The 25,868-nt window shown below is 33.0% G+C and overlaps 17 protein-coding genes across 17 annotated transcripts; 11 read left to right on the plus strand and 6 right to left on the minus strand.

Moving 5' to 3' along the window:
* Positions 1 to 413: 413 nt before the first annotated feature.
* TVAGG3_0304320 (transmembrane transporter protein) lies at positions 414 to 1,511 on the plus strand (the record flags this gene model as incomplete). The annotated part of the gene is made up of 1 exon (XM_001325580.2): positions 484 to 1,398. One exon carries the CDS (start codon positions 484 to 486, stop codon positions 1,396 to 1,398), a length of 915 nt encoding a protein of 304 aa, XP_001325615.1.
* A 211-nt stretch (positions 1,512 to 1,722) lies between these two features.
* On the minus strand, positions 1,723 to 2,385 carry TVAGG3_0304330 (RNA polymerase II transcription regulator recruiting protein; the record flags this gene model as incomplete). The annotated part of the gene is made up of 1 exon (XM_001325581.1): positions 1,898 to 2,380. The coding sequence occupies one exon, from the start codon at positions 2,378 to 2,380 to the stop codon at positions 1,898 to 1,900; it is 483 nt and encodes a 160-aa protein (XP_001325616.1).
* Positions 2,386 to 3,986: 1,601 nt separating this feature from the next.
* Positions 3,987 to 4,388, plus strand: TVAGG3_0304350 (60s ribosomal protein family; the record flags this gene model as incomplete). The annotated part of the gene is made up of 1 exon (XM_001325583.2): positions 3,987 to 4,388. One exon carries the CDS (start codon positions 3,987 to 3,989, stop codon positions 4,386 to 4,388), a length of 402 nt encoding a protein of 133 aa, XP_001325618.2.
* A 323-nt stretch (positions 4,389 to 4,711) lies between these two features.
* On the plus strand, positions 4,712 to 5,407 carry TVAGG3_0304340 (CID domain family; the record flags this gene model as incomplete). The annotated part of the gene is made up of 1 exon (XM_001325584.1): positions 4,712 to 5,407. One exon carries the CDS (start codon positions 4,712 to 4,714, stop codon positions 5,405 to 5,407), a length of 696 nt encoding a protein of 231 aa, XP_001325619.1.
* Positions 5,408 to 5,511: 104 nt separating this feature from the next.
* On the plus strand, positions 5,512 to 7,161 carry TVAGG3_0304360 (cyclic nucleotide-gated ion channel protein; the record flags this gene model as incomplete). Its single annotated transcript, XM_001325585.2, has 1 exon — positions 5,512 to 7,053. One exon carries the CDS (start codon positions 5,512 to 5,514, stop codon positions 7,051 to 7,053), a length of 1,542 nt encoding a protein of 513 aa, XP_001325620.1.
* A 1,815-nt stretch (positions 7,162 to 8,976) lies between these two features.
* On the plus strand, positions 8,977 to 9,972 carry TVAGG3_0304370 (positive regulation of myosin-light-chain-phosphatase protein; the record flags this gene model as incomplete). Its single annotated transcript, XM_001325586.1, has 1 exon — positions 9,498 to 9,926. The coding sequence occupies one exon, from the start codon at positions 9,498 to 9,500 to the stop codon at positions 9,924 to 9,926; it is 429 nt and encodes a 142-aa protein (XP_001325621.1).
* Positions 9,973 to 10,330: 358 nt separating this feature from the next.
* On the plus strand, positions 10,331 to 11,641 carry TVAGG3_0304380 (STKc Nek domain-containing protein; the record flags this gene model as incomplete). The annotated part of the gene is made up of 1 exon (XM_001325587.1): positions 10,331 to 11,641. The coding sequence occupies one exon, from the start codon at positions 10,331 to 10,333 to the stop codon at positions 11,639 to 11,641; it is 1,311 nt and encodes a 436-aa protein (XP_001325622.1).
* A 93-nt stretch (positions 11,642 to 11,734) lies between these two features.
* Positions 11,735 to 12,037, minus strand: TVAGG3_0304390 (RNA splicing; the record flags this gene model as incomplete). The annotated part of the gene is made up of 1 exon (XM_001325588.1): positions 11,735 to 12,037. One exon carries the CDS (start codon positions 12,035 to 12,037, stop codon positions 11,735 to 11,737), a length of 303 nt encoding a protein of 100 aa, XP_001325623.1.
* A 148-nt stretch (positions 12,038 to 12,185) lies between these two features.
* Positions 12,186 to 12,614, plus strand: TVAGG3_0304400 (uncharacterized protein; the record flags this gene model as incomplete). Its single annotated transcript, XM_001325589.1, has 1 exon — positions 12,192 to 12,440. One exon carries the CDS (start codon positions 12,192 to 12,194, stop codon positions 12,438 to 12,440), a length of 249 nt encoding a protein of 82 aa, XP_001325624.1.
* Positions 12,615 to 12,972: 358 nt separating this feature from the next.
* Positions 12,973 to 13,494, plus strand: TVAGG3_0304410 (Rho GDP-dissociation inhibitor protein; the record flags this gene model as incomplete). The annotated part of the gene is made up of 1 exon (XM_001325590.1): positions 13,034 to 13,432. One exon carries the CDS (start codon positions 13,034 to 13,036, stop codon positions 13,430 to 13,432), a length of 399 nt encoding a protein of 132 aa, XP_001325625.1.
* A 218-nt stretch (positions 13,495 to 13,712) lies between these two features.
* On the plus strand, positions 13,713 to 14,921 carry TVAGG3_0304420 (zinc finger MYND domain-containing protein 12 family; the record flags this gene model as incomplete). Its single annotated transcript, XM_001325591.1, has 1 exon — positions 13,725 to 14,915. The coding sequence occupies one exon, from the start codon at positions 13,725 to 13,727 to the stop codon at positions 14,913 to 14,915; it is 1,191 nt and encodes a 396-aa protein (XP_001325626.1).
* A 233-nt stretch (positions 14,922 to 15,154) lies between these two features.
* On the minus strand, positions 15,155 to 17,254 carry TVAGG3_0304430 (von Willebrand factor A domain-containing protein 5A family; the record flags this gene model as incomplete). The annotated part of the gene is made up of 1 exon (XM_001325592.1): positions 15,188 to 17,254. One exon carries the CDS (start codon positions 17,252 to 17,254, stop codon positions 15,188 to 15,190), a length of 2,067 nt encoding a protein of 688 aa, XP_001325627.1.
* Positions 17,255 to 18,217: 963 nt separating this feature from the next.
* Positions 18,218 to 20,416, minus strand: TVAGG3_0304440 (uncharacterized protein; the record flags this gene model as incomplete). The annotated part of the gene is made up of 1 exon (XM_001325593.1): positions 18,218 to 20,416. The coding sequence occupies one exon, from the start codon at positions 20,414 to 20,416 to the stop codon at positions 18,218 to 18,220; it is 2,199 nt and encodes a 732-aa protein (XP_001325628.1).
* A 265-nt stretch (positions 20,417 to 20,681) lies between these two features.
* Positions 20,682 to 21,176, minus strand: TVAGG3_0304450 (uncharacterized protein; the record flags this gene model as incomplete). The annotated part of the gene is made up of 1 exon (XM_001325594.1): positions 20,682 to 21,176. The coding sequence occupies one exon, from the start codon at positions 21,174 to 21,176 to the stop codon at positions 20,682 to 20,684; it is 495 nt and encodes a 164-aa protein (XP_001325629.1).
* A 759-nt stretch (positions 21,177 to 21,935) lies between these two features.
* Positions 21,936 to 23,258, plus strand: TVAGG3_0304460 (spectrin binding; the record flags this gene model as incomplete). Its single annotated transcript, XM_001325595.1, has 1 exon — positions 21,936 to 23,258. One exon carries the CDS (start codon positions 21,936 to 21,938, stop codon positions 23,256 to 23,258), a length of 1,323 nt encoding a protein of 440 aa, XP_001325630.1.
* A 126-nt stretch (positions 23,259 to 23,384) lies between these two features.
* Positions 23,385 to 23,786, minus strand: TVAGG3_0304470 (glycine-rich protein family; the record flags this gene model as incomplete). The annotated part of the gene is made up of 1 exon (XM_001325596.1): positions 23,385 to 23,786. One exon carries the CDS (start codon positions 23,784 to 23,786, stop codon positions 23,385 to 23,387), a length of 402 nt encoding a protein of 133 aa, XP_001325631.1.
* Positions 23,787 to 24,696: 910 nt separating this feature from the next.
* On the plus strand, positions 24,697 to 25,824 carry TVAGG3_0304480 (glycine-rich protein family; the record flags this gene model as incomplete). Its single annotated transcript, XM_001325597.1, has 1 exon — positions 24,697 to 25,824. One exon carries the CDS (start codon positions 24,697 to 24,699, stop codon positions 25,822 to 25,824), a length of 1,128 nt encoding a protein of 375 aa, XP_001325632.1.
* Positions 25,825 to 25,868: the final 44 nt, after the last annotated feature.

The raw sequence follows: 25,868 nt of genomic DNA on the forward strand, positions 1-25,868 counted from the left end.
ATCTCAAACAAAGAATGAATCTTGAACAACAAGTGTGGCAAATCTGATTACAACAAGAATTATTTTTGGACTTTAAAAAAAGCTGATATGGAATTTAACTCCGTGTCTTAGCATTATGGTACTTATATATTCAAATGATCAAAAAATTTTACCTTAAAAAAATGAGAGTTTTTTATATTTAAACCTTGATTAGGTTATTATTCTTATGTAACATTTTACCGTTATTTTAAATCTATCACTTTAAAAATTAATAGAAAATTCTGAAACTATTCAAAATTGTTAAAATTGAAAATCTTTAACAATTTTTGAATACATGGCCGATTCAACCTCAAAATAAATCTGCTTTACTAAATATATTAATATAAAAATTTTGATAGATGATTGATAATAATTTTTTTGAGAGAGATAGTGGTCATTTATATGTTAGACAAAGTACTAGGTAACGTATGGTGCGTCTTAATAGCTTGGCAAATACTTGCCCTGATGCTTACAGGTGCAAATACAATAGTTTCATATGCATTTAACCTTCAAGGAAAGTTCCTTCCATTTTTAGCTTTATGCTTAAACTACTTTTTCATTTTCATCACAAATATATGGTGGTGGCCCAAAACACAAACGCCATGGTGGATTCAAGTGCTTGTTGCTCTTTGCTGTTTCGGAGGAGATGTTGTCGGAATATTTGCTTATGACTATACATCTCTTGCTTCAGCAATGTTACTATCAACAACAGTCATATTTTGGATTGCCCCTCTTGCCTTCTTCGTTTTCCATAGAAAGATTAATTGGTGGCAATTTTTAGCAATGATTTTAGCTGTCGTTGGTGTTTCAATGGTTATGGTTGCCCAAGGTGTCGAAGGAAGTAGATTAAAAGGTAACCTTTTGGCATTATTAAGTGCGGTTTTTTATGCATGTTCTACAGTTTTACAGGAAAAGCTTGTAAAGGACGAAAGTGTTCACACTTACCTTCTGTCTATTTCGACTCCTGATTTTCCACTTACAGGTATTTTGGCCGGTGCATTAGAATGGAAACAAATTCGTGATTACAGCTGGGATGCCAAAGGCGCTTGCCTACTCTTTGGATATTCAATAGTATTGTCAATATACTATATGGTTTGCCCGGTAGTAATGCAACATTCAAATGCTACCGTTATGAATATTTCCTTATTAACTTCAAACTTTTACTCGCTCTTTATTGATATATTTGCATTTAAGAGCAAAGCAAGTTGGATCTATTTGGTAGGTTTTGTTTGCATTCCAGCAGCAATTTTACTTTATGTCCTCACTGAACCTAAACCAGGACAGCAAGAAGTTAAACCTGAAGAGGAACAAAGACTTGATTCTAGTTCCAATGCAGATCAAAATGAAGATGATGAGGAAGCAATTGTTGAATCTCTTTGAAATTTTCTATCTTAGATGAGAATGCATGCCTGTTTGTATTCTCAATTCTTATTGTTTTGATATAATATAAATAATAGAGCTTTTTATATGTTATTACAATAAATTGGTTGATTCGATCAACTAAAGAGGATGTTTTGATTAAACATGATTATATTTTGTTACTTGACTCTTTCAATTAGTATGTTTTTCCATTGAATAATTCCAATCTTTCTAAAATTTCAGCTACCAACAAAAACATTTTGGGAAAATGTATATCAGGAACAAGTAAATAGTAATTAAATGGTGTTTCTAAGATTAAAGGTTGCAAAATGATTTCGAATAACAGACAGATCATTTATATTTCAAACAACAAAAATAAAATTGATTTTTTCTTGCAATTGGATTGCAAGACCCATACACTAGGAAAGAGTATCTATAGCGAAGACTTTTCCCTTGTTAATGTATTGAAATCATAAAATAAATTCCGCAAAAATAAATTGTTCGAAAAAAATTAGTTCATCTATGCATCAGACATTGAGGATGATGATGAACTCTGGTAACGACGTTCAGATTGTCTTAAAAGCATCTGCCATCTGTTTCTGATAGCATTATCCGATCTATGGGCGAAGAACTTGGAGATCTTTGACCAATGAGTTCCGAACTCTCGGTACTTAGCAATAAGGAGCTTGTCCTCTTCAATGGTCCATGGATCATCTCTTAAGTTGGGGTTAAGATAGTTGTTCCATCTTTCTCTGCACTGTCTTGGGTTTCTTGTCTTCATCAACTCGGAGATATGAATCCAATCATTAGAACCATATTGTCTAATAAGAGAGCAAAGTTTCTTATCTTCTTCAGGAGTGAACTTCATCTTTTTAGTTGTCTTTGGAGCTTCAACAACTACTACTGGTTGAGTTTGTTGAGGAACTATAATGAAGGGTTGGAAGTTGCCCATTGATGGCATGATTGACTCTATTGGTGGAAGCATGTATCTGCAATCACTCATGATTGTTTTTGGTAGCTAGATTGAATCTCAATTTTTCTGAGCAATTTGTCCAAATTTTGAAGGCTCCGTCGGTCATCATTTGAGAGAAAATACTTGATAACGATGTTTTTCGGTTAAATCTGTCTTAGAAGATGATTTTACATTATGCCAAAACAAAATCAGATTTCTGATGAAACCGATGAATTTTGATAACAGTGACCAAACGATATGTCAATGATTTTAAATGATCTTTTGTATGTTTTAATCAGGTCAGAACATGAGAAACAAAATATGGTGATCTGAATAAAAAGATAAATCTATTAATATTAATTCAATTTGATTTGAATGAGTTTTTGACGCCAATCTATTCAATTTCGAAAATTAATCTCATGACAGGTTATTTCATTGAAAAATATCTTTTAACTTAGTACTAGTATAATGGCTTGTGTTTTCCAGATTTTTTGATTAAAAAAATTGAGAGCTGTTTTCGCCGACGAATTTTCAATGTCATAAATATCATCAAAATTGAAATTAACAACACTATGTGTCTTTAAAAGCAACTGATTCGATCGGCAAATTATTTAAAAAATCGAAAAATGTCAAAAAAATATGATTATTCGCCGAGTGATTAAAACAATGGAATTTAAATCTACTTGTACATGCAAGCCTAAATATCTACTTGTTGGTATGTTCTATTTAATATTTGAAATTCACCGAAATTTACCCTTTTATTTATACTGCGTTTGCACATTGTTTTTATAATCTATTACAATACCTCTATCAATTAATCTGATTAATATCATAATATTTAATATTTCAATTCAAGATTAATCTTACCGAAATTTTACCGCATCAAGTATTGGACCACGCACAACGATAGATGTAAATTGTTCATTATGTTTATGTTCCCTTTATTTTTTTCAATAAAAATTAAAGTTGTAAAAAATTCAGCTGTATTTTTTATAAATTCCTCTTTGATTTCATTGCATTTGCTTCAGAAAATATGTTTTTCATGTCTGATATAAAGAATGATATTTATTCATTTATTATGTTGTTAATTAATTCCGCATCTTCTCAAAAATTCAAAGTATTTCTAAAAAGATACGGAATAATTTTAAAATTTGTTTACTCAAACGAAAAATAATTACTTGATATGTAAGCATTGTTGAGCTTTCCATGGATTTTTCTCTCTTATGTTGATGGTAATTTCTTGAATCTTCAAACATATATTATATTAATAATAATCAATTTTTTCATCATTTGATTCAATTCGAATCACAGTTAAAATATTTTATCTTTGATACAAATAGAATATACTTCATCCTTGAATGAGTTATGTCATTAGAAGTTTAACAAGTACGATATATATATTAATAAACTACAATTGGTACATGAACATGCATGATAAACATTGTAGTTTTGGATCAATAGCTGTATTCCCAGAATCCAATTCCTTCGATAATAAATTGAATGAAAATTTTCATGATAGAAACTGCAAAAAAATCATATGAATATATTTGTCTCATTCACCATCAAAAAATGTTAAACTCAATGGCCGAAAATAATTTTCATAAGGTGTCTTCCATCGACGCTCCACGCCGATAATAGCCGAAAAGTGGTCTTTCTCATGGTGTCTCCAGCTGAGCACAAACCAATCGTCCACAAGAAGACAAACAGGTTCCATCGCCCACAGTCCGATCTCTGGAAGCGTGTTCCTTCCGCCTGGCGCCATCCACGCGGTATCGACTCCAGATTCCGCAGGAAATATCGTGGCACCCCACTCCACCCAGGCGCTGGCTTCGGATCTGATAAGGAGACAAGATACATGCTCCCATCTGGCTTCATCCCAGTCCTTGTCCGTTCTGTCAAGGATCTTGATATGCTCCTCACAAAGAACACAACACACGGTGCTATGATTGCCAAGCAAGTTGGCCTCAAGCTTCAGCAGGAAATTATCAAGAAGGCTCAGGATCTCAACATCGAAATCCTCAACCAGTCCCGCAAGGTTAAGGCTGTCGAGCAACAGTAAATATCTTCTGATATTCTTGATTAATTAAACTTACATTTAATACTATATTTCTATTGCTTTGGCAATGGAAAAACGATATTTTTCGTTTGGTCATATATCATGGCCAAACTCAAGCTTATAACAATAATAGCTTTAACCTTTGAAGAGCATTTATCTTTGCTTATTAAGAAATTCTGGAAACAATTTGGTATTAAAATTTGATTTATACACTTAATTTTTGCTATATTTTCCTTAAGAAATCGATTGGTTTCATCATCTATTGGATAGATAAGATGATTTCCTGAACATTTGATTTTATCAAATGAATTGTCACTTTTTTCAAAATGAGTATTGATGAAGAAAGTTTGCTCAATATTTACAAGAACAGAATAATCCAAATTGATACAACTCAATTAATGATAGTTAATTTCACTCAATATGTCTTCAGCAATGAAAAATACATCAACATTTTATCTCGAGCATTTAAGGAAGTATTAGAATACGATACAAACTATCTAAAGTATTTATATATGCTCAATGATATACTTCAGAGATCCAAATCAGTAAATCCAACAATATTTAAAGCATTCTCTCCCGTTATCGAGTATGTAATAATTAAAATAGCAAAGAGAAAGGATATTGGAGAAATTGGTGAAGTTCTTCAAATTATAGATCTATTCCAAACTCGTAACATTTTTTCACCTCAATTTTGTGTCAGATTACGTGTTCAAGCATCAGTTAATCAAGAAATATCCGATGAACCAAGGAAATTACGCGAGTTCTTAGCAACCTGTGATCGTGCAGCAGAACTTGAAGAGGAATATAAACAATTAGTCCAAGGTGATGATAAAGAGAAGATCAGAAACAACTTGCTAGAACAAAAGAAGAATCTTGAACTCATGAACAGTTTCCATTCTGAAAATCTTCAAAAACATATGAAAATGAATAGCGCATGCAATACTTATCTAGAGAAACTTAATTCTGGAGAACGCTTCAGAAGAATTCCAAGACAAGATGATGTAGTCAATATCTTGATCTAATTTTCCTTATATAGTAAAGATTTGTTATATTTCCATATAAATACTTCATGATCTTTTTTTATATTTGTTATTTTTTGGTATAATTATATCATATAATTATTTGAATGAAAAAAAAAGTTGAAATTCATGAATATATTCATATTGCATTAGCTAATGCTGATAGAGTTAATGATACAGGTGAATACCAACTTGGCGGAAAAGACTTATCCATTGATGGAAAAGTAATTGAAAAGAATCTGAACTTTTTTAACGATAGGGAAATTTTATTAAATTCAAAGGTCATGCAAGGTGATTTCAGCCTTGCCAATGGCGCTAACCAAATCAATGAGAACTATGGTATATACCCATATCATGTACTTCGTAGGATTTGGGAATATATCATGTATTTTCTGTCAATGATTGTTTTATGGGAGATCCCCTTCGAATGGGCCTTTAACTTCAAAAAGACATTCCTGTGGATGCTTCCTGCCCTAATTATCGATTGCTTCTTTATTGCTGATATATTTATTGTCAGAAGAACTGGTATTTTACAATATGGTGTTATCAAATTGGACAAAGCATCAATTGACTCAACAATTCCTAACTGGAGATTGATTATATATTGGTTGTCTCCATGGCCATACTATCTAATCGGTTATTTTGCAAAAATTGACCTTTTATATAATATTTTACTGCTTATAAAATGCTTAAGATTAGTCAGATTATACGATGCTAACCATGTCATCAAGAATACTCTCGTTTATATCTCTCCAATTTCAAAAATGGCTACATTATTTACAACATTACTAACAATCGTTCATATATGCGCCTGTGTATTCTGGTACACTGGTAATGTCGAGATTCCTAATACTTCTTGGCTTACAGAGTCCAAAATTAGCGAAAAGCCGAAAATTATTCAATATTTCCACACGGTTTACTACATTACGACCACAATCCTTACTATCGGTTATGGTGATTTACATCCGTACACTTTCCCCGAGATATGTGTTGTAATTTGTGTAGAAGCCGTCGGAGTTTTCTTTTATAACTTCCTTGTCTCTACAATGGTTTCCATCGTCGCTGATCCATCTCGTAACTCTTTCCTTTCGAAATACCAACGTATCTACAGCGCATTCAAATGGCGTGGAATTTCCGATGATTCCATGAGAGAATTGCTTCGTTACTACGAATACGTATGGGAACGCGATAGAGATAGAGCTGATTTCTTCGAAACCGCGTCAAAGATGCCAGAAGGCCTTCAGAAACGACTTGCTTTGGCTCTTCATATGGAAGTGTTCAACAAGGTCGAAGCTTTCAGAGAAGCGAACGAAGAAGTTCTTGAGAGGGTAGCTATGGCTCTGCAGCCAAGAATCTTCACTCCCGGTGACTTTTTGATAAAATCTGGCAGAGTAAGCAACAGAATGTATTTCGTCACAGAAGGAAAGGTAGATATGATCAACACAAGCGGTGCTCTCATTAACGTCCTTGATGGAGCAAATGGCTGCGTTTTAGGAGAATCTTCAATTATAAACGGTAGCGCTGAATCTGCTTCAGCTATTGCAGAGACATACGTCGAAGCATTCGAATTAATGAAGGAAGACTTCGACCAAATCGCTGAACTTCATCCACAATTACAAAACGGTCTAATGCCAAGAACTACTCAATAAATTCTGTGGTGACTTGTGACTGTTTAGTGGATGATACCATTATCAAGTATTTCTTTATTGTTTATTCCATATCTTTTGTAATATTTATTCTCTATTTGTTAAATAAACTCTATTCATCGAAAGTATACGTAATGATTTTTACAACAATGCTTATCAAGTGAGACCTATCATGAATAAATGCGTTAAAATTAATAATACCCAGATTTGCTTTACTTTTACCACTCCCCATGTAATTTCTGGGGAAAACGATAATTCATTTTTTTTATGGATGAATAGATCGTTTTCCTAGAAAGGACCTCATATCTCTGGCTAAAAAGAGTGTCAGATCCTAAATAGGTTATTGATCTAGTGTACAAATCCAATAAAAAGCCTATTTTTTTGGCTTTTTTGGTGCTCATTTTTTCGAAGATCTACATGAATATGGGGAAACCATCGGATTTTTTTGGTTAACCCACATCTTCATGTAGTCTGGACTATCTTTCCTCGAAGGACCTCTTTACGGGTGTAAAAACTCATAAAGTTCTCAAAAGATTCATTCTCGATCTCCATGCTGAAAGAATTTACAATAAAAAAGAGATCTACGCATCAAACTACAGCCATAAATGAACTGAACCCCTAAAGCTCAGCTCTTAGTTTATCAAAAACGTCGAAATCCTTCTCATTGCAATCAAATTTTCTCAATAACTCATAAGAAAAATCGAATTTTGATTAAGCCGATGTTATAGGTATCACAAATACTACAAACTTGAGCAATATCGAAATTGCCAGCAAAAGTTTGAAATTGCATTGCTCATATTTGTTTTGTAAACTAAAAATCTGCTTATATTATTCATTAATTTTTTATATATTATTCATATACTTTAATAAAAACAATACTATTTCACCTTAAAAATGAATTTCATAAGTCAATATTATTTTTATGAAAATGTATCAATTTTCGATTAAAACAACATGAGAATAAAATTTACGCAAAATTATTTTAAAAAATGGTTTTAAAAATTTACAATTAATGAAGAATAAGATTGGAAGAAGTTTTGAAGTTTAATTTTAAGAAAAAAAATTCGGATATTATTCATGGATCTAAGTAATCTGATATTTGAGTATCGGCACTATGCATAAAACATATATTTATAGTTTTTTTGGAGTTTTATGATTTTAAATATATTCAAATTTGGCAATCCAATAGATTTTTAAAAAATAGGTAAATAAAAATAGATTACATATGCAGCAGATTTAGAACATGAAACAAATCTTATAGTGACCCAAAAAAAAATTCATGATCCAAAAAAGAAAAAAATTGGCAAAATGGGAATCAAACCTTGGCATAACGAATCATTATGTCAGATGTTTCCACTACACCGGCAGTTCGAAAAATACCCTTTATGGTTCTATTTAATAGCTACTCCCAACGATAGGCGGTGTCCCCAGCTTTCGAGAGGTGGTAAAAGTAAAGCAAATCTGGGTAATATTGATAATTGTTTATTTCTTAGGATTTCTCAATAATTTCCCTTCAGAAATGATTGTTATAGCTAGTGTTCAGTTTTTGAAATTCCAAATTTTTCGTAATTTTGCAAATATGGAATTCTTTTTCGAAGTTTTGAAGATCATTTTTTTATTTTTGAAATTTTCTTGGCGGTTTTTCAATTTTTCCAAATTAATTTAAAATTTTCAGATAAAATAATAAGTTTAGAAAGAATTTAAATCTATAAATTAAATTTATTTTTAATATATTATCTATTTTCATGTTAATTATATCAAATATTAATTAATTTTTTTTTATTCATAAAAATTTTTCAAGCTTTTCTCTTAATTCACGCTTAATGTTTAATTGACTTTCAATGTACATTATATAAACATAATTATTTACTGACAAATCCAATAAGTGTTATACGTTGATATGTGTCACTTTTAGTATACGTTAGATGAAAGGAGCACTAAAGGCTATTGAAGAAGGTAATGTTGATAACCTGAAAAAGGCCTTAGAAGGAATACCAGATATAAATAGTACACCAAAAGATCTTTTATATCTCGCCGCAGAAAAAAAGTCAGTCCCAATTTGTCAAGTACTTCTTGAAAAAGGTGCAAATCCAAATCGTGTAGGACCATCAGAAATTGCCGCTATTCATGTTGCCGCTCAGAATAAGGAATTATTTGATTTATTCTTGAAATTTGGAGGAGATATTAATACACAAGACTCGCATCAGAAAACAGCATTATTTTATGCTGTTGATGCAAGCAATATCGAAAATACAAAGTATATCATTTCTTCTGGTGATACAGCTTCGCATATTTGCAACGATAAGAGAACTGCTTTACATGATGCTGCCGAAAGAGGCGTTTGTGAGATTGCTCAAGCCTTAATCGATGCAGGTGTTGATGTCAATTCTCAAAACTGGAATTCTGTTACACCATTACATCTTGCTGCTCGTTACGGAAGGTTCGAAATGGTCGAACTCCTTCTTGAAAACGGCGCTGCTATCGATGCCCAAGATGAAGATGGAAATACCCCATTACATATCGCTGCTAAACATAACCATGCAGAGATTTGCAGATTCCTTATCAGCTCAGGAGCCGATCATATGTCCGTTAATAAGGATAACTTGAAGGCTGCTGAAGTTGCACCAGAAGCACTCAAGAAACAGCTTAATGACTTCATTATCGAGACATTGATGAATAAGTCTCGTGGTATAGAAGTTTCTAGCTCTAACTTGGGTATCTGCGTCTTCTGCCAGGCAAGACAAGCTGTTTATACATTCTTACCTTGCCACCACGTTTCTCTTTGCGAAGAATGCTACCAGGAGAATAAGGATAAGCTTAAGTTCTGCCCAATGTGCCGTAAGACATTGAAGCTCGTCAAGAAAGACGCTTGCTAAAATTGATATTTTTTTTTTCATATTTAAATAAACATCTAATATGTTAAAATCACTTTATTCTCATTGACAAAGGAAGATTCGTTTCTTTAAAGTATTATCCTATATTTTAAAAAAATATCTCTAATCTAATGTTCATTTTATAAAATATCAATCTCAAACTATTAAACAGAGATTTGATATAGTAGGATAACATATACTCCATTGTTTTAATAGAGATATTCAATAAGATTTTTATCAGATTCTTATCTATCGAATCAATTTGATAGTAAATCAAGAATATTACAAGATAACATCTATATTTCAATTGATAACTATCTAAAATTTAAACCGAATTTTCCATTCAAATTTGATGCTTTTCGCTTTTGAAAGTTTCGTGCGTTTAGCAAGTTCATTTTTCATCAAGAATGGATCAATTCAAGATCGTCAAAGAGATTGGACGAGGTGGATATGGTCGTGCTCTCCTAGTTAGATCGCTTAATAGCAATGATCTTAAAGTTGTTAAAGCAATGAACCTAACAGGAATGACTCAAGAAGCGAAAGATACTGCATTCAGAGAAGTAGAGATACTTAGTACCCTTAAACATACAAACATCATCAGATACAGAGGTTGCACAAAACAAAAGCGGAATCTTTATATCCTAATGGATTATGCTGATGGTGGTGACCTTTCTCAAGCCATCAAACGCCAAGGAGTTGTATTTTTCTCAGAAGACCAGATTCTTGACTGGTTTGTTCAGATATGCCTCGCAATGAAATACTTACATGATAGAAAAATATTACACAGAGATATGAAACCACAAAACGTATTTTTATCATCAGGAAATATCGTTAAACTTGGAGATTTCGGTATTGCAAAAACACTCGAACATACAGGAGATATGGCGAAGACTTCAATCGGAACACCACTTTACTGCTCCCCTGAAATATGCGTTGGCAAGAAATACAACACTAAGAGCGACATTTGGTCACTTGGCTGCGTTCTTTATGAATTGGCAAGTCTCAAACGACCATTTACTGGAAGGAATGTTGCAGAAATCATGAGAAATGTCATTGGAAAAACACCAAAGCCAATCCCAGCCCAGTACAGTACGGAACTTCAGAGCTTGGTTGAATCAATGTTAAGGAAGAATCCTGACGAAAGACCATCAATAAATGAAATCTTCCAAATGCCTTTGATCAGAAATAAAGCCATTGCTCTCCTCGGAAAGACACTTGCTGGCGAAGAGTTGAACCATGGTGTTTTCCATGGAGAAAAACCAGGAAAAACTCCCGATCAGTTTATCGAAAACGTAGAATACAATCTCAATGCAGAACCTGCCTCAAAGAATAAAGCAGGCATTTACAAAGTCATGAAAAAGATGGCAGAAAATCTTCAGATGGTAATTAAAGGTGACAATTTAATCGATGTACCAGAAGAAGTCGAAGACATGAGCTTGGGAGACTTCTACTTCATGGGTAGAAAACTCATCATCAAGTCTGTACATGTCAACGATTCTCTTGGTTATAAAGTAGAGTCAATAAGAGTATTTTTGGAAGATTTGCTTGGAATAGAAAAGTTCAAGCAGATTTACGATACCGCTTCGGATGAGAAGAACACTCTTGGTGCTTTGGAATTATCAAAGTCCGATGCCTATGTTTTTCAGTTAATTATGCAATTGGTCGCATATGAAAAGACGATGGACAAGAACAACTCTGAAAAACCAAAGCATGCATGAGATAATTTTTCTATAAGTATCGAATTTCTACTTAATTTTTAAATTTTTTGTGTTCAAATTTGAAAATTATTTCTTTGAACTTCAATATTCGATTTATTTGCCTGTCTGTGTTGAAGGGTTTGCTTGATTGAGACGATAATATTGAACAATTAAATATCTATTTTCGATTGTGTAGCCATTCAAAGCGTCCTTTGCTGCTTGGGCATCTAAAACATTATCAAATACAACAAAAGCTGTTGTTGACGTCGATGGAATGCATCCTAGACGAATTTGGTAAATCGAGCCATATCTCGAGAATAATTCGTAGAGCTTATCGCCATCTATTCCGAACGGTAAGTTTCTAACGAAAAGAATTCTGTTGGCATTCTTCGCAAGAATAATTTGTCTTGATTCCATCAATTATAAATTTGACTTCTCGGAAAATAAATTTGTTCATACAGAAACAAATCAACAAGAATCTATATAATGTACCGATATTATGATTTGCCTTTAAATATCGATTATTTCATATCGAAATGAAGTTATGACGATAAAATCAAAATCACAAAAAATGGGTTGCATGCAGAGTTTTTGTACATTTAGGAAAAACCTTTTCGATGAACAGTATGAAATGTTAATGGCATCAAAACCTGCACCAATTTCTCTTGAAACAATCCCATTAGACCCAGAAGATTCTGATCCACCGTTATTTGCAATTGCAAAATCAGATTCAGATGTTGTATCTGACCCTGAAAATTTAACGGATGAAGAACTTAATTTATATGCGGACCAACTTTCAAAGAATAGAAACAGAGTATAAATGATTTTACTTACTGTTGTTCTAGATTCAATTTAATAAAATAGTTCATGTTAATTTAATACAATAGCATTTTTTTCTTAAATAATAACCCAATTTTACTAGTTTTCGGATATATTTCCTTATATTGTTTGGAAAATGAGGATATATACATAAAAATAAAGGTAAAGTATGTATTGGACACTTATATTCTCTTCTCATTATTAGAATTTAACTGAATAATCAGAGATTAATTTTTTTTTTGATAAAGAGATGTGAATAACTCTGATGCTTAAGTTTACTTTTTCCAGTTTGATCAGTTGATAAGCTAAACACCGGAAATCTGGAGTAAATTTTCGCCAGAAAAATTGGATTATGTCAAAATTGTTCCCGTGAAAGACATAGAAACCATTCAATTTTTGAATTAGAGACGGAATTATTTAAAACCAAATAGTATTGTGATAAATTTATTGTAGTTTAATGGAAAATATTTGCAATGGGAGTACGGGGTTTATGAAAATGAATGATCCAAAAATTTTTAAAATTTCAATGAGTATTGAATTGCTGAATCATTTTTCTTTCGGAACACCAAACAGATGGAACAACAACCATTCTATATGGACCAAATTATTGTTTATAAGAAGGGTGAAGAGACTCCAATGCTAATTTCATCACATATCCCTGCTGGAAAGGATGTTGAATTTAATGAAAGAATGGTTTATCCAGAAGGCATCTGGAACGTTCTTAAACTTACATTTAAAGTTAATGCACCAGTTAAAGGAGTTGTTTGCCACAGAAAAGTCTACAAACTTGGAATTTGCGTAAATACAGAAGATGAACCGATAGGAGATTTCGAGCCAAGAGAAGAACCATACTTCCACTTATTCCCAGAAGTAGAAACTCCATCTGGATTCTTTGTCAGAGGAATGTTTAATGTTGTATTAAAATTCACAGATGCCACAGGTAACACAATCTATACTATCAAATACCCATTCGAAATTGTTAAGAAAGTTTAAATGTATTGAATATATTTTTTATTGAATAAAAATAGAGTTTAAAATCAATTTTGCAATCTTTTATTTTATTGCCACAACAATGGATTTTCTAATGACATAGAAGATTTTACACAAATCATGAAATTTAACAAATTTTGAATAAATTTAACGATTATATTTGAGATTTTGCTAATGTCAAAGTGGAAATGATACATCATTTCGAGAGCTTTAGCTAATTCGAGAATAATGGTTATTAACATTTGCACGTTATTAATTTTTTTTTCTAAAAAAAATTTAGAATCGGTTTTCTAAAATGAGCTCGCAGGAACCTCTTCTGGACGGCCTCACGCCCGAGGACGGCATTGAATTCTCCAAGAAGCACCAGTTGCCGCAGCTCCTTGCACACAACCCATTGTCTAATCCAAAAGGAATGCATTATAATTGTGAAATTTGCTCACGCGAATCACATCTTCAGTGTTCATTGTGCAAGAGGACATTCTACTGCTGTGCCGAAGATCAAGAAATGGACTGGAAATCTGTACATTCCAAAATTTGCCCATACATTGCTGCTCTTCGTGCTCCTCCGCCAGTCTTGTCCACACAAGAGCAGAGATCTCAACGTGCAGAGACAGTTATTCGCACAAAGAAACACGTTCTTGAGATTTGCAAGCAAGAAGCTTATAGACATCTTATAGAAAACGATCCACAGCTAGCTCATCCCGCCTGCATTCAAGCCTTACGTTATGCATCAGAAGTATACGGCAAAAACGCCATCGAACTCGTTCCTCCATATCTTTTACTTACAGAAGCAAATATTGCAGCCAAGTATTTCGATAAAGCAGAAGAAAACCTCTGCCAAGCTAAATGGATCTTAATTCAATATCCTAAAGCGGATCCATCTCTCAAATCTCAACTTTCAAGAAACTTCGGTAAATTATACACTTCGAAACTGCAATACGATAAAGCATTGAAGCACTTTGCATCAGATGTCTACTTTACAGCCCTCCAGAAGGGTCCAGATCATATAGAAACCTCTGTAGGCTTCTATTTCATGGGAAACGTATTTATCGACAAACATGACAATAAGAGCGCGGTAGCCATTTTCGATAAAGTATTAACAATCTGGACGCCCTTCCTCCAGCAATGCATCGCTCCTGTTTTTAATGGCGGCCAAATTACTACTCCACCTGATTTTACGGAGACAAACTCAAAACTCGCTAGCCAGATTATGAAAAAGATACGTAGTGCCCTTATCGAGATCCTTGGCCCAACACAAATAGCTGTGGCTCAGGCAATTTTCGCTCATGGATTACTTAAATGCGTTCTCGGAGAATGGAAGGACGCTTTCAGACTTCTCGCTCAGGCTTCTCAAATGTTCGAAGTTACGGCTGGTTCTGAGCATACTTTGACTCGTGAATCGCATCGCTACCTCCAGTTAGCTCAGAAGAAGAAGAAAGAGGAGACAATGGCGGAAGATGATGACGATGAAACACATTTTGAATAAATTACTTTTTTTTTGCTTGATTTCTAATAAAATAAATAAATCTTTTTTTAATCTCTTTTTTGATTAATCAAATTTAAAGTTTCTCTTATAAATCAGGGAGTAACAATTTACGAGATTGTTTCTCTCTCAAGTTTATCATAATTTACTAAATTAAAACTGAATAACAAGCAATTTAAGCTTGATATGATTTGTATTGATGAACTTTGATGATAAAAAACAATAAAAAAGGATATACTTTACTGGTGAATAATTTTTACTGAGAATTTGTAAAATTAATTAAATTTGCAAGTCAAATCATTCCAATTAACGCTTCTGTCTATGTTCATAAGAAATGACAGAGCTTTCTTGATCATTAGAGAAAATTCGGTCAAATTATTTTTGTACAGTGTTCTGAGGTACAAAATTCCTGCAACTGTTGCGGCGACTTTATGTCCGAACTTGGATTTTATTACTTGATTAATTCCCTCAAATTCATCCCATGAACCATCAACATTTTGATGATTAATCAAGTAAAGGCAAGGAATAGTTTTTTGTACTTTTGCTTGTGGAATTGCACTTGGTGTTTCTTTTTGAGAAATCTCTTCTGGAATTACATTGGATGGTGTTGCTTTTTGAGCTGCTTCAGGCTTTGATGCGATTGGAGTTCCTTTCTGATCAGCTGTAGATGCATCAGGTGTGATTGAATATTTATAGAATTTTTGAGGCTTTTCAGGCGGCTTTGACATCAATCTGTTGGCAACTTGACCATTGTCTGAATTGCATGGAACACCAGTGAAAGATGTGCATTTGCAAGGAACGCCTGAGGTAAGTGACAATTCAATACATTTTTGCTCGAGATTACGGTCAGGCTTGTGAGAAAGCATAGATTCATAATCATCAATTAGATTACGACTATATAATTGTTTCATTCCTAAGCTTTCATCACATTTGGAAACAGGAATAGAAATGCTGACCTCTTCATTGTCAATGATTCCACTGATCACAACGTTATCAGTTTTGTCAGACTTAATGATAAAGTTTTGTGAATTCTTTGAAAACAACGGTGGGCAAGGTGATGGCCACATTTCTGCGCGATTTCTTTCGCCTTGAAAACAAACATGCATTAAAGCATATGAAATAGCCGAATTGAGTAACTCGATGACCTTCTCGTTGAGCTTCTCGCTTTCATCATCATCGACAAAAACGTAATTGCCACCACTCTTTTGGCTTACATTAATAATGAGATCTTTATCGGCTCCGGAACCTATTCCAATTGAAAAAATTCTGTTGTTGGTTCTATTCTCTTGTGCAAGGGCACATAGTTCATTTGTGTTTGAATCTTGGCCATCTGTTAAGAGAAAAACTTGTTTAATAAAACCTTGTTTTGGTGTAAGTTCCATAACATATTTCAGTGGTGAAAGAATATCAGTACCGCCCATTTCGGCATCGATATTGTTTAGCTGTTTCATGGCCTCTGAGACGTTTTCGTCAGTGTAATCACATGGATGGAGAGCAACTTCATAATCACTACCAAATTTTATAATTGAAAATCTGCATCCAATTGGTAGTGAATGCATAAAGATATTCAAGCATAATTTTGCATTTTGAATGCATGAGCCGCTCATAGAACCTGAACAATCGATTATGAAATAAAATTCGGAATTTGAATGCACTTTTGTTTCAAAGTATGTGAATGTACTAATGGCTATATATCCATCACTCCAAATTGCAATATTATTGTCTTTATCTTTGATTTGGGTTTCAATTGTTATTGATTCATCATTAGGGAACTCTTTTGTCGCAAATATAACATTGTGTGGATCAATAACATTTATTGTTCCTCTTACCGAATTAATAATTTCTTTTAATTCACTTAAAGTCTTGACATGTATTGAGAATTCGAAATTTTCTGGCCTTTGATAAGTAAATGGACCATAAATCCCTTTATTGGATAGAGGGAATGTGTAAATAAATCCATTTTCATTAGCCATAGCCATGAAAGAGACTTTGTGATGAATTTCAATTGTCTTGTTTGGTCCAATGCTTCCCAAGAAGAAGGAGTTAAGTCCATTACCTTCATATTGTTGAATCTTTGACACATTAGTCACATCCTGAGCTTCATATTGGTGGCAAATTTTTGGTTTGATCTCGTTCCTGTCAACAATGAATAGATAATCATAAGTAGTAACATGAAGCTGTTTAGGTATGCAGTAAAAGATGTCGGTATTGGTGCCTGAATTGTTTGTAAAGACTTGTTTAATGGTATACTTAAGAACCGTGTCTTGCTGGATGCCATTAATGCTTAAACTGGAATATGAAAGTCTTCCACTTCCATTTGCAATGATTGCTTCTCCAAGCATTATATTAAAATGAAATATAATTCAATTTTTTTTCATAGAGTCGGCGTCTTTTCAAAATTTGAATAGTCAAACAATTACCCTCAAAATTTAAATATTCCAGCATATGCAAATAATATAAAATATTATTACAATTCTTTATGCATAACAGACTAAAAAAATATTTTATTAGAAATTTCATGAATACTCAGAACAAATTTCAATTTTCCAGATAGCAAAGTAAAGCATCATTATCCAAAAAAATATATAAAATTTGATCATAAATAAAATCGTTTTAAATTACTTCTTCATTTAAATTATAACAATTATTTTTGGTTTTATATTTTTTTGGATCAAATCCATTTTAATAGAATTTATATACTATTCATCTATTAGTAAACACTACCGTATATTATTTTTTAAGCTATCTTATTTTTTGAAATTTTATTCAAACCTTTGGTCGCAAGAAGAATTGCATGATAAATAAAAACATTTAATCAAAGTCAATTTTATTTTTCATATTCAAATGGACTGAGTGTTAACATTTAACATTTTTTGCTAATTGTCGTCAAAAATTAGGCGTAAAGCAAAAATTGATATTTCATATGGTTTTATGATAGATAAGCATTATATTCCCACTCATTATATTCGTAAATTTTGAGGTTTATCCTTCGCTTTTAAGATCATTGAATTTGATTTTTATATAAAATAGTTATATATTAGAAAATAATATTATCAAAAACATCTGGAAAACACTTGTGAGAATTATCAGCAACTAACAAAAAAAATTTTAAATAAAAATGTCATAAATTGTTGATATCTCGGTTCACTAAAATGTCGAGATACAGGCCAACGAAAGCAAGTTTGGTTTATGCTTGAAATAAAAGAATAGAAACTTTTTTTATAAAATAAACTAGTTTATTAATAATGAATAAAAAACTTAAAACATATAAAACAAAAATATATCTAAAAAATAAAAATAAAAACTTATTCAGAAGTAGCCTTTGCCTTTGCTGCTTTTTGTTTTGGTTTCTTTCTGTTTGATTTAAGTGGAGGAAGGCTCAACAACTCGAATTTACTTTCCTCCAAATCTCTTGGCGTGATTCTATTTGAAGGAGTCAAAGTTGTTGATCTCGTCATTGTTTGAGCAATTTCATTTGCTCTCCTTAATTTTTCTCTGTTCCACAATCTCTCCTTATCATTTACAATGTTCTTTATGTTCTCTACCTTGTGTAATTTGTTTTCCAAAGGCAATCTTTCTCTTGCTCTTTTATTTTGGAAGTTTTGGACTTTGACTTTAGAAGCTGCGTCAAAAGTATTTAATTCATCACTTTGTCTTTGCATCAACAACTTCTGGGACTCATTGAATCTTGTCTGCATCACTTCGTGGTTCATCATCTCTTCTTTCGCTTTCTGTTCATTAGCAATCACTTCAATTGCACCGGCTTCTTCAAATCTGCATTGCAACAAAAGAGATTTCATTTGAGCACGCATTGTTGAGATGGAACTACTCACGTGATTGAACATCTTCATCATCTGGTCGCTGTTCCAGAGTTTCTCGTGGTCGTCGAGCTCTTTCTCGTGCTTCTCGACGAGCTGGTTCCTTTGATCTTGGATTTTGTCTTCGAGTTCTTTCGTTTGCTTCTTTGTCTCTTTGTCAAAATCATCAAGTAACTTTTTAAGTTCGTCTTCTTGTTCTTTCGTGCTGTTTTGGGCTGATTGCTGTGCATTGATCTTACGCTGCTTAAGCTGCATGTCTTGGATGTGTAAAATGACTTTGTTTACCGTGGCTCCTTCTTTGAATTTGTGATCTTGGATTTTAGCCTTCCTGTCTTCACTCAAACTGTAGATAGCTTGGGTGTAGATCTCATCAGGAACTACAGGAAGAGTTTCTAGCTTAAGGGCTTTAGCCTTTATCTCTAATGCTTGCTTTGAAACTTCAGGAGCTTTGAAAACAGGCATGGAGCGTCGGAAAGCAAATGGATCGGCTGTACGTGGTGGTATTGGCCTGCGGGAACGTTGGGTTGATGAACCACGAGGAGATCTGATCGGAGATTCTTCTTCGTTTTCGTCATTGTTGGCTGGTTCTTCGGGCTCGTGTACTCCAACGGAAATATGAATTTCCTGTGGGTCTTCTTTGTTGTCAACTGCAACAATTGGGACTTCTTTATCTTGATTAGCTTCTTCCTGGCCGTTTGATGGATTTTCCTTTTGTTCATCATTTCCTTGCTGGTTTTCTTTTAGTTCAGGGCCGTTTTCGTCAGGTTTCTGCAAAGCATCTGTAATAATTGAAGATAATGGACCAGATTTCTCTTGCTGAGCCTTGTCGTTGCTTTCTTCGCCTTCCTGCTTTGGTTTATCTGCTTCTTCTTGAGGTTTTGTCAATCCATTTGTGATAATACTGGAAAGTGGACCTTGTTTTTCTGGATCTGCAGAGTTTCCGGTTTTGAGATCACGATTCTTAGCTGATGCATCCTTTTCATCCTCTTCTTCTTCGTAATACTCATATTCATCGTCACTTTTCTTTTCTTTTGATGCATTTTCTGCATTTTCAGTATTATTTGCGTTTTCTTCTGGCTTGGGTTGCTCTTTTTCTTGATCTTCTTGTTGTTTTTCTACATTTTGATTTTCATTTTCGTTTTTAGCTTCTGTAGCTTCTGTTTCCTCAGATTTTGGAGCAGTTTCTCCTTCAGGGGTAATTTCTCGTGCCTCAACTTTTGCTTCTTCAACTGGATTTTCTGCATTATTCTCTGCTTGTTTTTCTTCTTGTTGATTTTCTGTATTTGGCTCTTGGTTTTGTTGAGTTTCTGTATTTTGTTCCTGTGAAACTTCAACAGGTTGATCATTTGGCTGATCTTTGTGTTCTTCTTGAGTAACTTCGATATTTTCTGGTTCTTTTTGTTCTGCAGCGTTTTCTTCATGATGTTGTTCACTTTCTTGAGGAGTTTGATTTTCTGTGACATTGTTATTTTCATTATTTTCAGTTTTTTCTTGATCATTTGATTGAGCAACTTCTGGTTGATCATTATTTTGATCTTGTGCTGTTTCATTTTGCTCAGAGGCTGGTGGAGGATTTTCATTGACAGCTTCTGTTTGTTCTACTTGATCCTGAGCTTCGTTTTGCTCTCCTTGTGCATTGGCGGCAGTTTCTGCAGCCGGAACTTCAACATTCTCTCCTTCAGTCATCTAAAAATGATACTAACGGTATTAAAATGACGGGGGAATACACACCTCTCAAATTTGTGTTTACATCTTCCCCAAAATAAAATGTTAATTCAGATTTCAAGGTGAATAATAAAAATCTAGCTTCTTTATGCACAGTAAAGTTTAATATGCTTTAAAATAAACTAAATATTTTAAAATCGGATTTTTTCGAATCAAAATTAGAGTAATAGCTAATAGTAGTTAAATTACTATTGAAAAACATTCAAAAATTTATTGTAATTGCGCTTTATTTAAGACAAGGTAAAATGATATCTAAAATAATACCTAATATGAGAACGCATGTTAAACCAACATTCACTGGAAATGTTTTTTCGCAATAATCCTGTGAAAGAGCTGCATAACGACAGAATCCCTTTTTAGAATTAATATTGATTTCAATGGTAATCATTAATGCGCTTACAAGGCAGCAGCTCATTAGTCCAACCCAAGAAATGATACTTCCAATGCACCCACAGCATTCGAAATTCCAAAAAATGAACCAAACAAACCATGCAATAAGTCCAAAATTAACGAAGAATACTGCTGCAATAACCATACTAAAAAGTTTTTTGAATGTGTCTGTTCTAAATAAATCTAGCTGGTCGTTTAATTTGTTTCCCCAATGAATGTAGAAAATGTCAATGCCTATAAGTCCACCAATTGTTGCAATAAAAGCAATAATGGCGACAACTTTCGTTCCTCCTGATGATTTCTTGAAGAAATCAGTTAACTTGCAGCCCATTTATCAAAATGAGTTTTCTTTTGAGAGGATGAAGATAATTAAAAATTTTATTTCTTCGATAATTCTTTCTAAATCAGCAGATGATAAAATTGAATTATTTTCCCAAAATAATTTTTATGATTTTCAATAGGATCTCAATTTTTATTATGAACTCATAATGGAGAAAAGTATTTCTAACCTAACTTATATGGATTTTTGAATTTTATTCGAAGATTTTTAAAATTGAGAGATTATTTCAAAAATTTAATTAAAATTTGACATAATCTTTTTTCTTTGCAAATTTTATCATTCACTGAATCGACAGATAATTGAGCGCTAGCAATTTGTACAATATATATAGGATAGTTAGGTATAATTATAAAATCAAAAAAATTTCGGAAAAGTGTAATCCTCCAGAATACGATTATTTTCCTTCAAATATGGATCTGTATTTGAGTCAAAAATAATCGTATGTAAGAGAATATACATAGATATTGAGCAAGGACAAGTTATTTTATTAATGTCATATCCATATAGAATTATATTAAAATAAAGTAGTATATATACTACTAAATAACTTGGTAACAACAACAACAAAAAAAAAAATCATAAAGCATCCTTATATTTAACTTTTAGAGAAAGAAAATAGCTCATTTCATCATTCTTCATTAATGAAGGCATTACAGGGCTTTGCATCAATAATCTTCCTTTGCACTTGGAACTAGTTTATCAGTTTTTTTCCCTATCAAATAAGACACAGTTTTTGTCACTTCTTCTTTCATGGATTGTTTTAATTATTATGAAATTACTGCTTTGCTAAAAGATTATATTGACAGTTTCTCTATAATATTCACGTTAAAAACCAGCCATGAAGATGAAATTGATGTGATTTACAAAAAAATCAAAAAAAGATTGATCAAAACCAAAGTTCTTTCTATACAAAAGATTTGTGATGCAATATATTTTGCAGCCCAATACAATAATCGCTACTATAACTCATATTGGATACTATTCAAAAAGATATTTGAAGAATTTCGTCCAACAAAACTCGATTATACAACAGATAGTATTCTATCATTAGAATTTTTAATTTCAAAAGGTGCAGATGTTAATGCAAAGGATACCAATTCTAAATTAACTCCTCTTCATATTGCAGCAAAATATAATTGCATTAATTGCACAGAGGTGCTAATTTCTCATGGTGCAGATATTAATGCAAAAAATGATAATGGAAAGAGTCCTCTCCAATTATCAGTTTCCTTTGAAAATCAAAGAATAGCATTAAACAAAAGAAATGAATTAGGAGAGACAATGCTTCATATTGCTGTTGCAAAGAAACAAATAGGAATATCAAAACTACTTTTGTTACATGGTGCTGATATAAATGCTAAAGATAATCAAGGAGAAACTGCTATGCATATTGCTGTTAGAATGGGAGAAATAGAAATTGTAAAACTCCTAATTTCTAATGGCGCTAATATACATTTAAAAACTAAAGGCGGATTGACCTTTCTTCATTTAGCTGCTGACAAAGGAGATTATATTATGATAAAATTTCTTATCACACATGGCATTGATGTTAATGTAAAATCAGATAATGGTGAAACGGCCTTTCATATTGTAGCGCGCAATAATATCTTTGATGGCATAGACCTTCTTCTTTCACTTGGAGCTGATATTGATGCAAAAGATATTAAAGGAAATACAGCCCTTCATAATGCTATTTTTAAAAATAATATGAGAATTGCCAAATATCTTATCTATTATGGTGCAAATATAAATGCAAAGACTGCATTTGGAACGACTCCACTTCATTTTGCAGTCATTAATACTGTAAGAAACACATCAGAATTTAGTAGAGCTCAAGAAATTATTGAACTCCTTTTATCACGCGGTGCATATATCAATGAAAAGAATGAAAAAGGAATAACACCTCTTCATTTAGCATCAAGAATGAATGATGTTTATACAGCTACAATTCTTATTGAATATGGAGCAGGCATTAATGCTAAAGATAACCAAGGAAAAACTCCTCTTCAATATGCAAATAAACATAATGCTAATGAAATTGCAAAACTTCTAATTTTACATGGAGCAAAATGATCAGGTAATTGCACAAACCATTTTATAAACAAAAACGTTCTCATCTCTTTAGAGATAATGAAATCCAAAAATTATGTGCTTCTAATTCTCTCCTAAGATTTTATTCACCAGTCAAGATAACAAAATTTAAGTAAGAAAATCAAAAGAAAATAAACCGATTCTAAGAAAATATATAGGAAAAATATTATTACATTTGTTAGTACATAAATGCATAGCAAGTACTGTAATTCGAATTGCTCCACGGCCTGAATTTCCGATTCCTGGCGATGCTGATGTGTAAAGAGGCATAGTATTATTTCCTTGGATCATTATAGGATTAATAAAATATTTGCCTGAATAGTGGATAGAAGAATTATTTGGATTTGGAGAATTGTCAGCTTCACTATTAAGAGCAATACAACCTTCATATCCTGAAATAAATGAACTTCCACCACTACCTGCACCGGCATAATCAATAGAAGCACCGCTATAATAACCATTACCTCCCATTCCTCCAAAATCACCAGAATTTGGATTATACGAGGCCATTCCAAACAATCCATCTGTACAATTAAGACCAAAAAAGTTTTAGGGGCAATTCCCCCACCCGTTTGATTTCCACCAGTAGCTGTAATATTGCAATTGTAAATGTTATCAGTATGACAATTGGAATAGCTATTTCCTCCTACAAGACCACCTCCATTGCCTCCAATGGAATAAAGCCATTCGGACCCACCTCCTCCACCTGATACCATAATTCGAGATCGTAGAGATACGTTGTCAAACCAATCAAATGAAGGATTTGAATACAGACGAACATCAGAAGATCCTCCACCGATAAATGATTCACCTCCATTTCGCCTTTTGGCAGAATTAAAGAGGGCTTGTGATCCAATATACAAATAAACAATTAGAGATGATTCAGAAACTTCAAGGACTCCTGATGAATATCCACCGAGTCCAGGAGTTGCACGTCCTGAGGGACGGTACTGTGCGGCTCCTGATGATCCCCATGCTTCAAACAAGTAATAGCCTGATCGAAGTTTGACAGTATAAGGAGAACACTCATATGCACTGTCACCGCAAGGAAAACCAAAGGTAAACTTGTTTCCATTTTGAGTAACATTAAGTTTGCCAATATTCTTTGATAGTTTATATTGAAGTCCTGGATAACTAGACTGGAAAACTAAAAATTATGGAAACATTATAAAAATAACAATTTTCAATAGTTTATCTCAATTTTTTATCGGATCCGATAGGAGTACTCTTATTTTTGAATACGAGGTGAGTCGACTTATTTTAACAAATTATGTTTAAAGATATTCTTTCTGAGCTTTTGTAACTTCTGAACTCCAATATCTTGAGACACTTGGCACATGGCATATTGATATTATATATATATGTAAGTTAAGAGTTTTATTTTTTTAATTAGTATTATTTAGATTTAATTAATTAATATATGATTAAATATTCATTGTATAATGAAAGTCATTATGAAGCTAAGTTGAAGGTTACAGAAATTCGAAATAAGTATGTCTTCGAATATCCGTGTGAAAACAACCATGATTGTACAGACTACGTCATCACATTTTCACCAGGTGTATACAAATTGGAGTTGTATGGTGCATCAGGTGGAAGTTCAACTGGTCATGTGTCATTATATCGATATCCTAATGGTTCATGTATTGAAGACAGAATTGTTGAATCTGTTAAAGGTAATGTTAAATGTCTTCAACAGTCTAGTCTCGGAGGTGCAGGTGCATATATCAGTGGCACAATATATTTATCTAATGAAACTATCGCATATGCCACTATTGGAGGTCGAGGAATATATAAATATAAAATTAATGAAAGAAACACTCTTGCATGTTATGCCAAAGAAAACATGACCGAAGGAGGTTATGGAGGTGGGGGATATGGTGGAAATTTATATCCTGAAGGTGTAGGTTCAGGAGGTGGTCAAACCGCCGTCAAATTTGTCAAAAACGATCTTTGGCATCGAGTCATTGTGAGTGGTGCTGGAGGTGGTTCTGATAACAGAGCTGGTACACTTCATCAACAAGATGATGGTTCAGGAGGTTCAGGAGGTTTAGTAGGACAAGGTTGGTACACTGATGGACTTTATTACTCAAATTATTTAGCGAATTCAACATTTGGATTCAGTTTTGGCTCAGGTGAATCAGCGCAACTAAAGAAAACATTAAACCCAAATGGAGTTCAGAATCCTGGTGGGCAAAGTGATCGGCCAGGTTCAGGCTCAGGTTGGTTTGGTGGTTTTTCGAGTCAACATGGAAATGGAGGTTCAGGAGGAGGAAGTTCATGGATTTTGTCTAAAGATGCAATTATTCCAGAGATCGATCTAGATTCATATGATAGTTTTTATAATTTTCTTGGAACATCTAAATATGCATTCACAAAGGCAGACTATTTATTTCATAATGCCATTGATGCATCAGGTATTTGGGAAGGCAATGGTAAACTTGTCATTACTATTCTTAATTTCGTTAATTGTCCAACAGTTTGTGTTTGTTATCGACAAAACTTCATGAGCAGCATTTATGTTTTTATTTTAATGTATGATAGCTAAAAGTGATTTTTAATCTAATTTAAAGTCTCTGTTGAGAGAGTTAA

This window comes from Trichomonas vaginalis, chromosome V (genome assembly GCF_026262505.1).
Source record: "Trichomonas vaginalis G3 chromosome V, whole genome shotgun sequence".
Classification (NCBI taxonomy): domain Eukaryota; phylum Parabasalia; order Trichomonadida; family Trichomonadidae; genus Trichomonas; species Trichomonas vaginalis.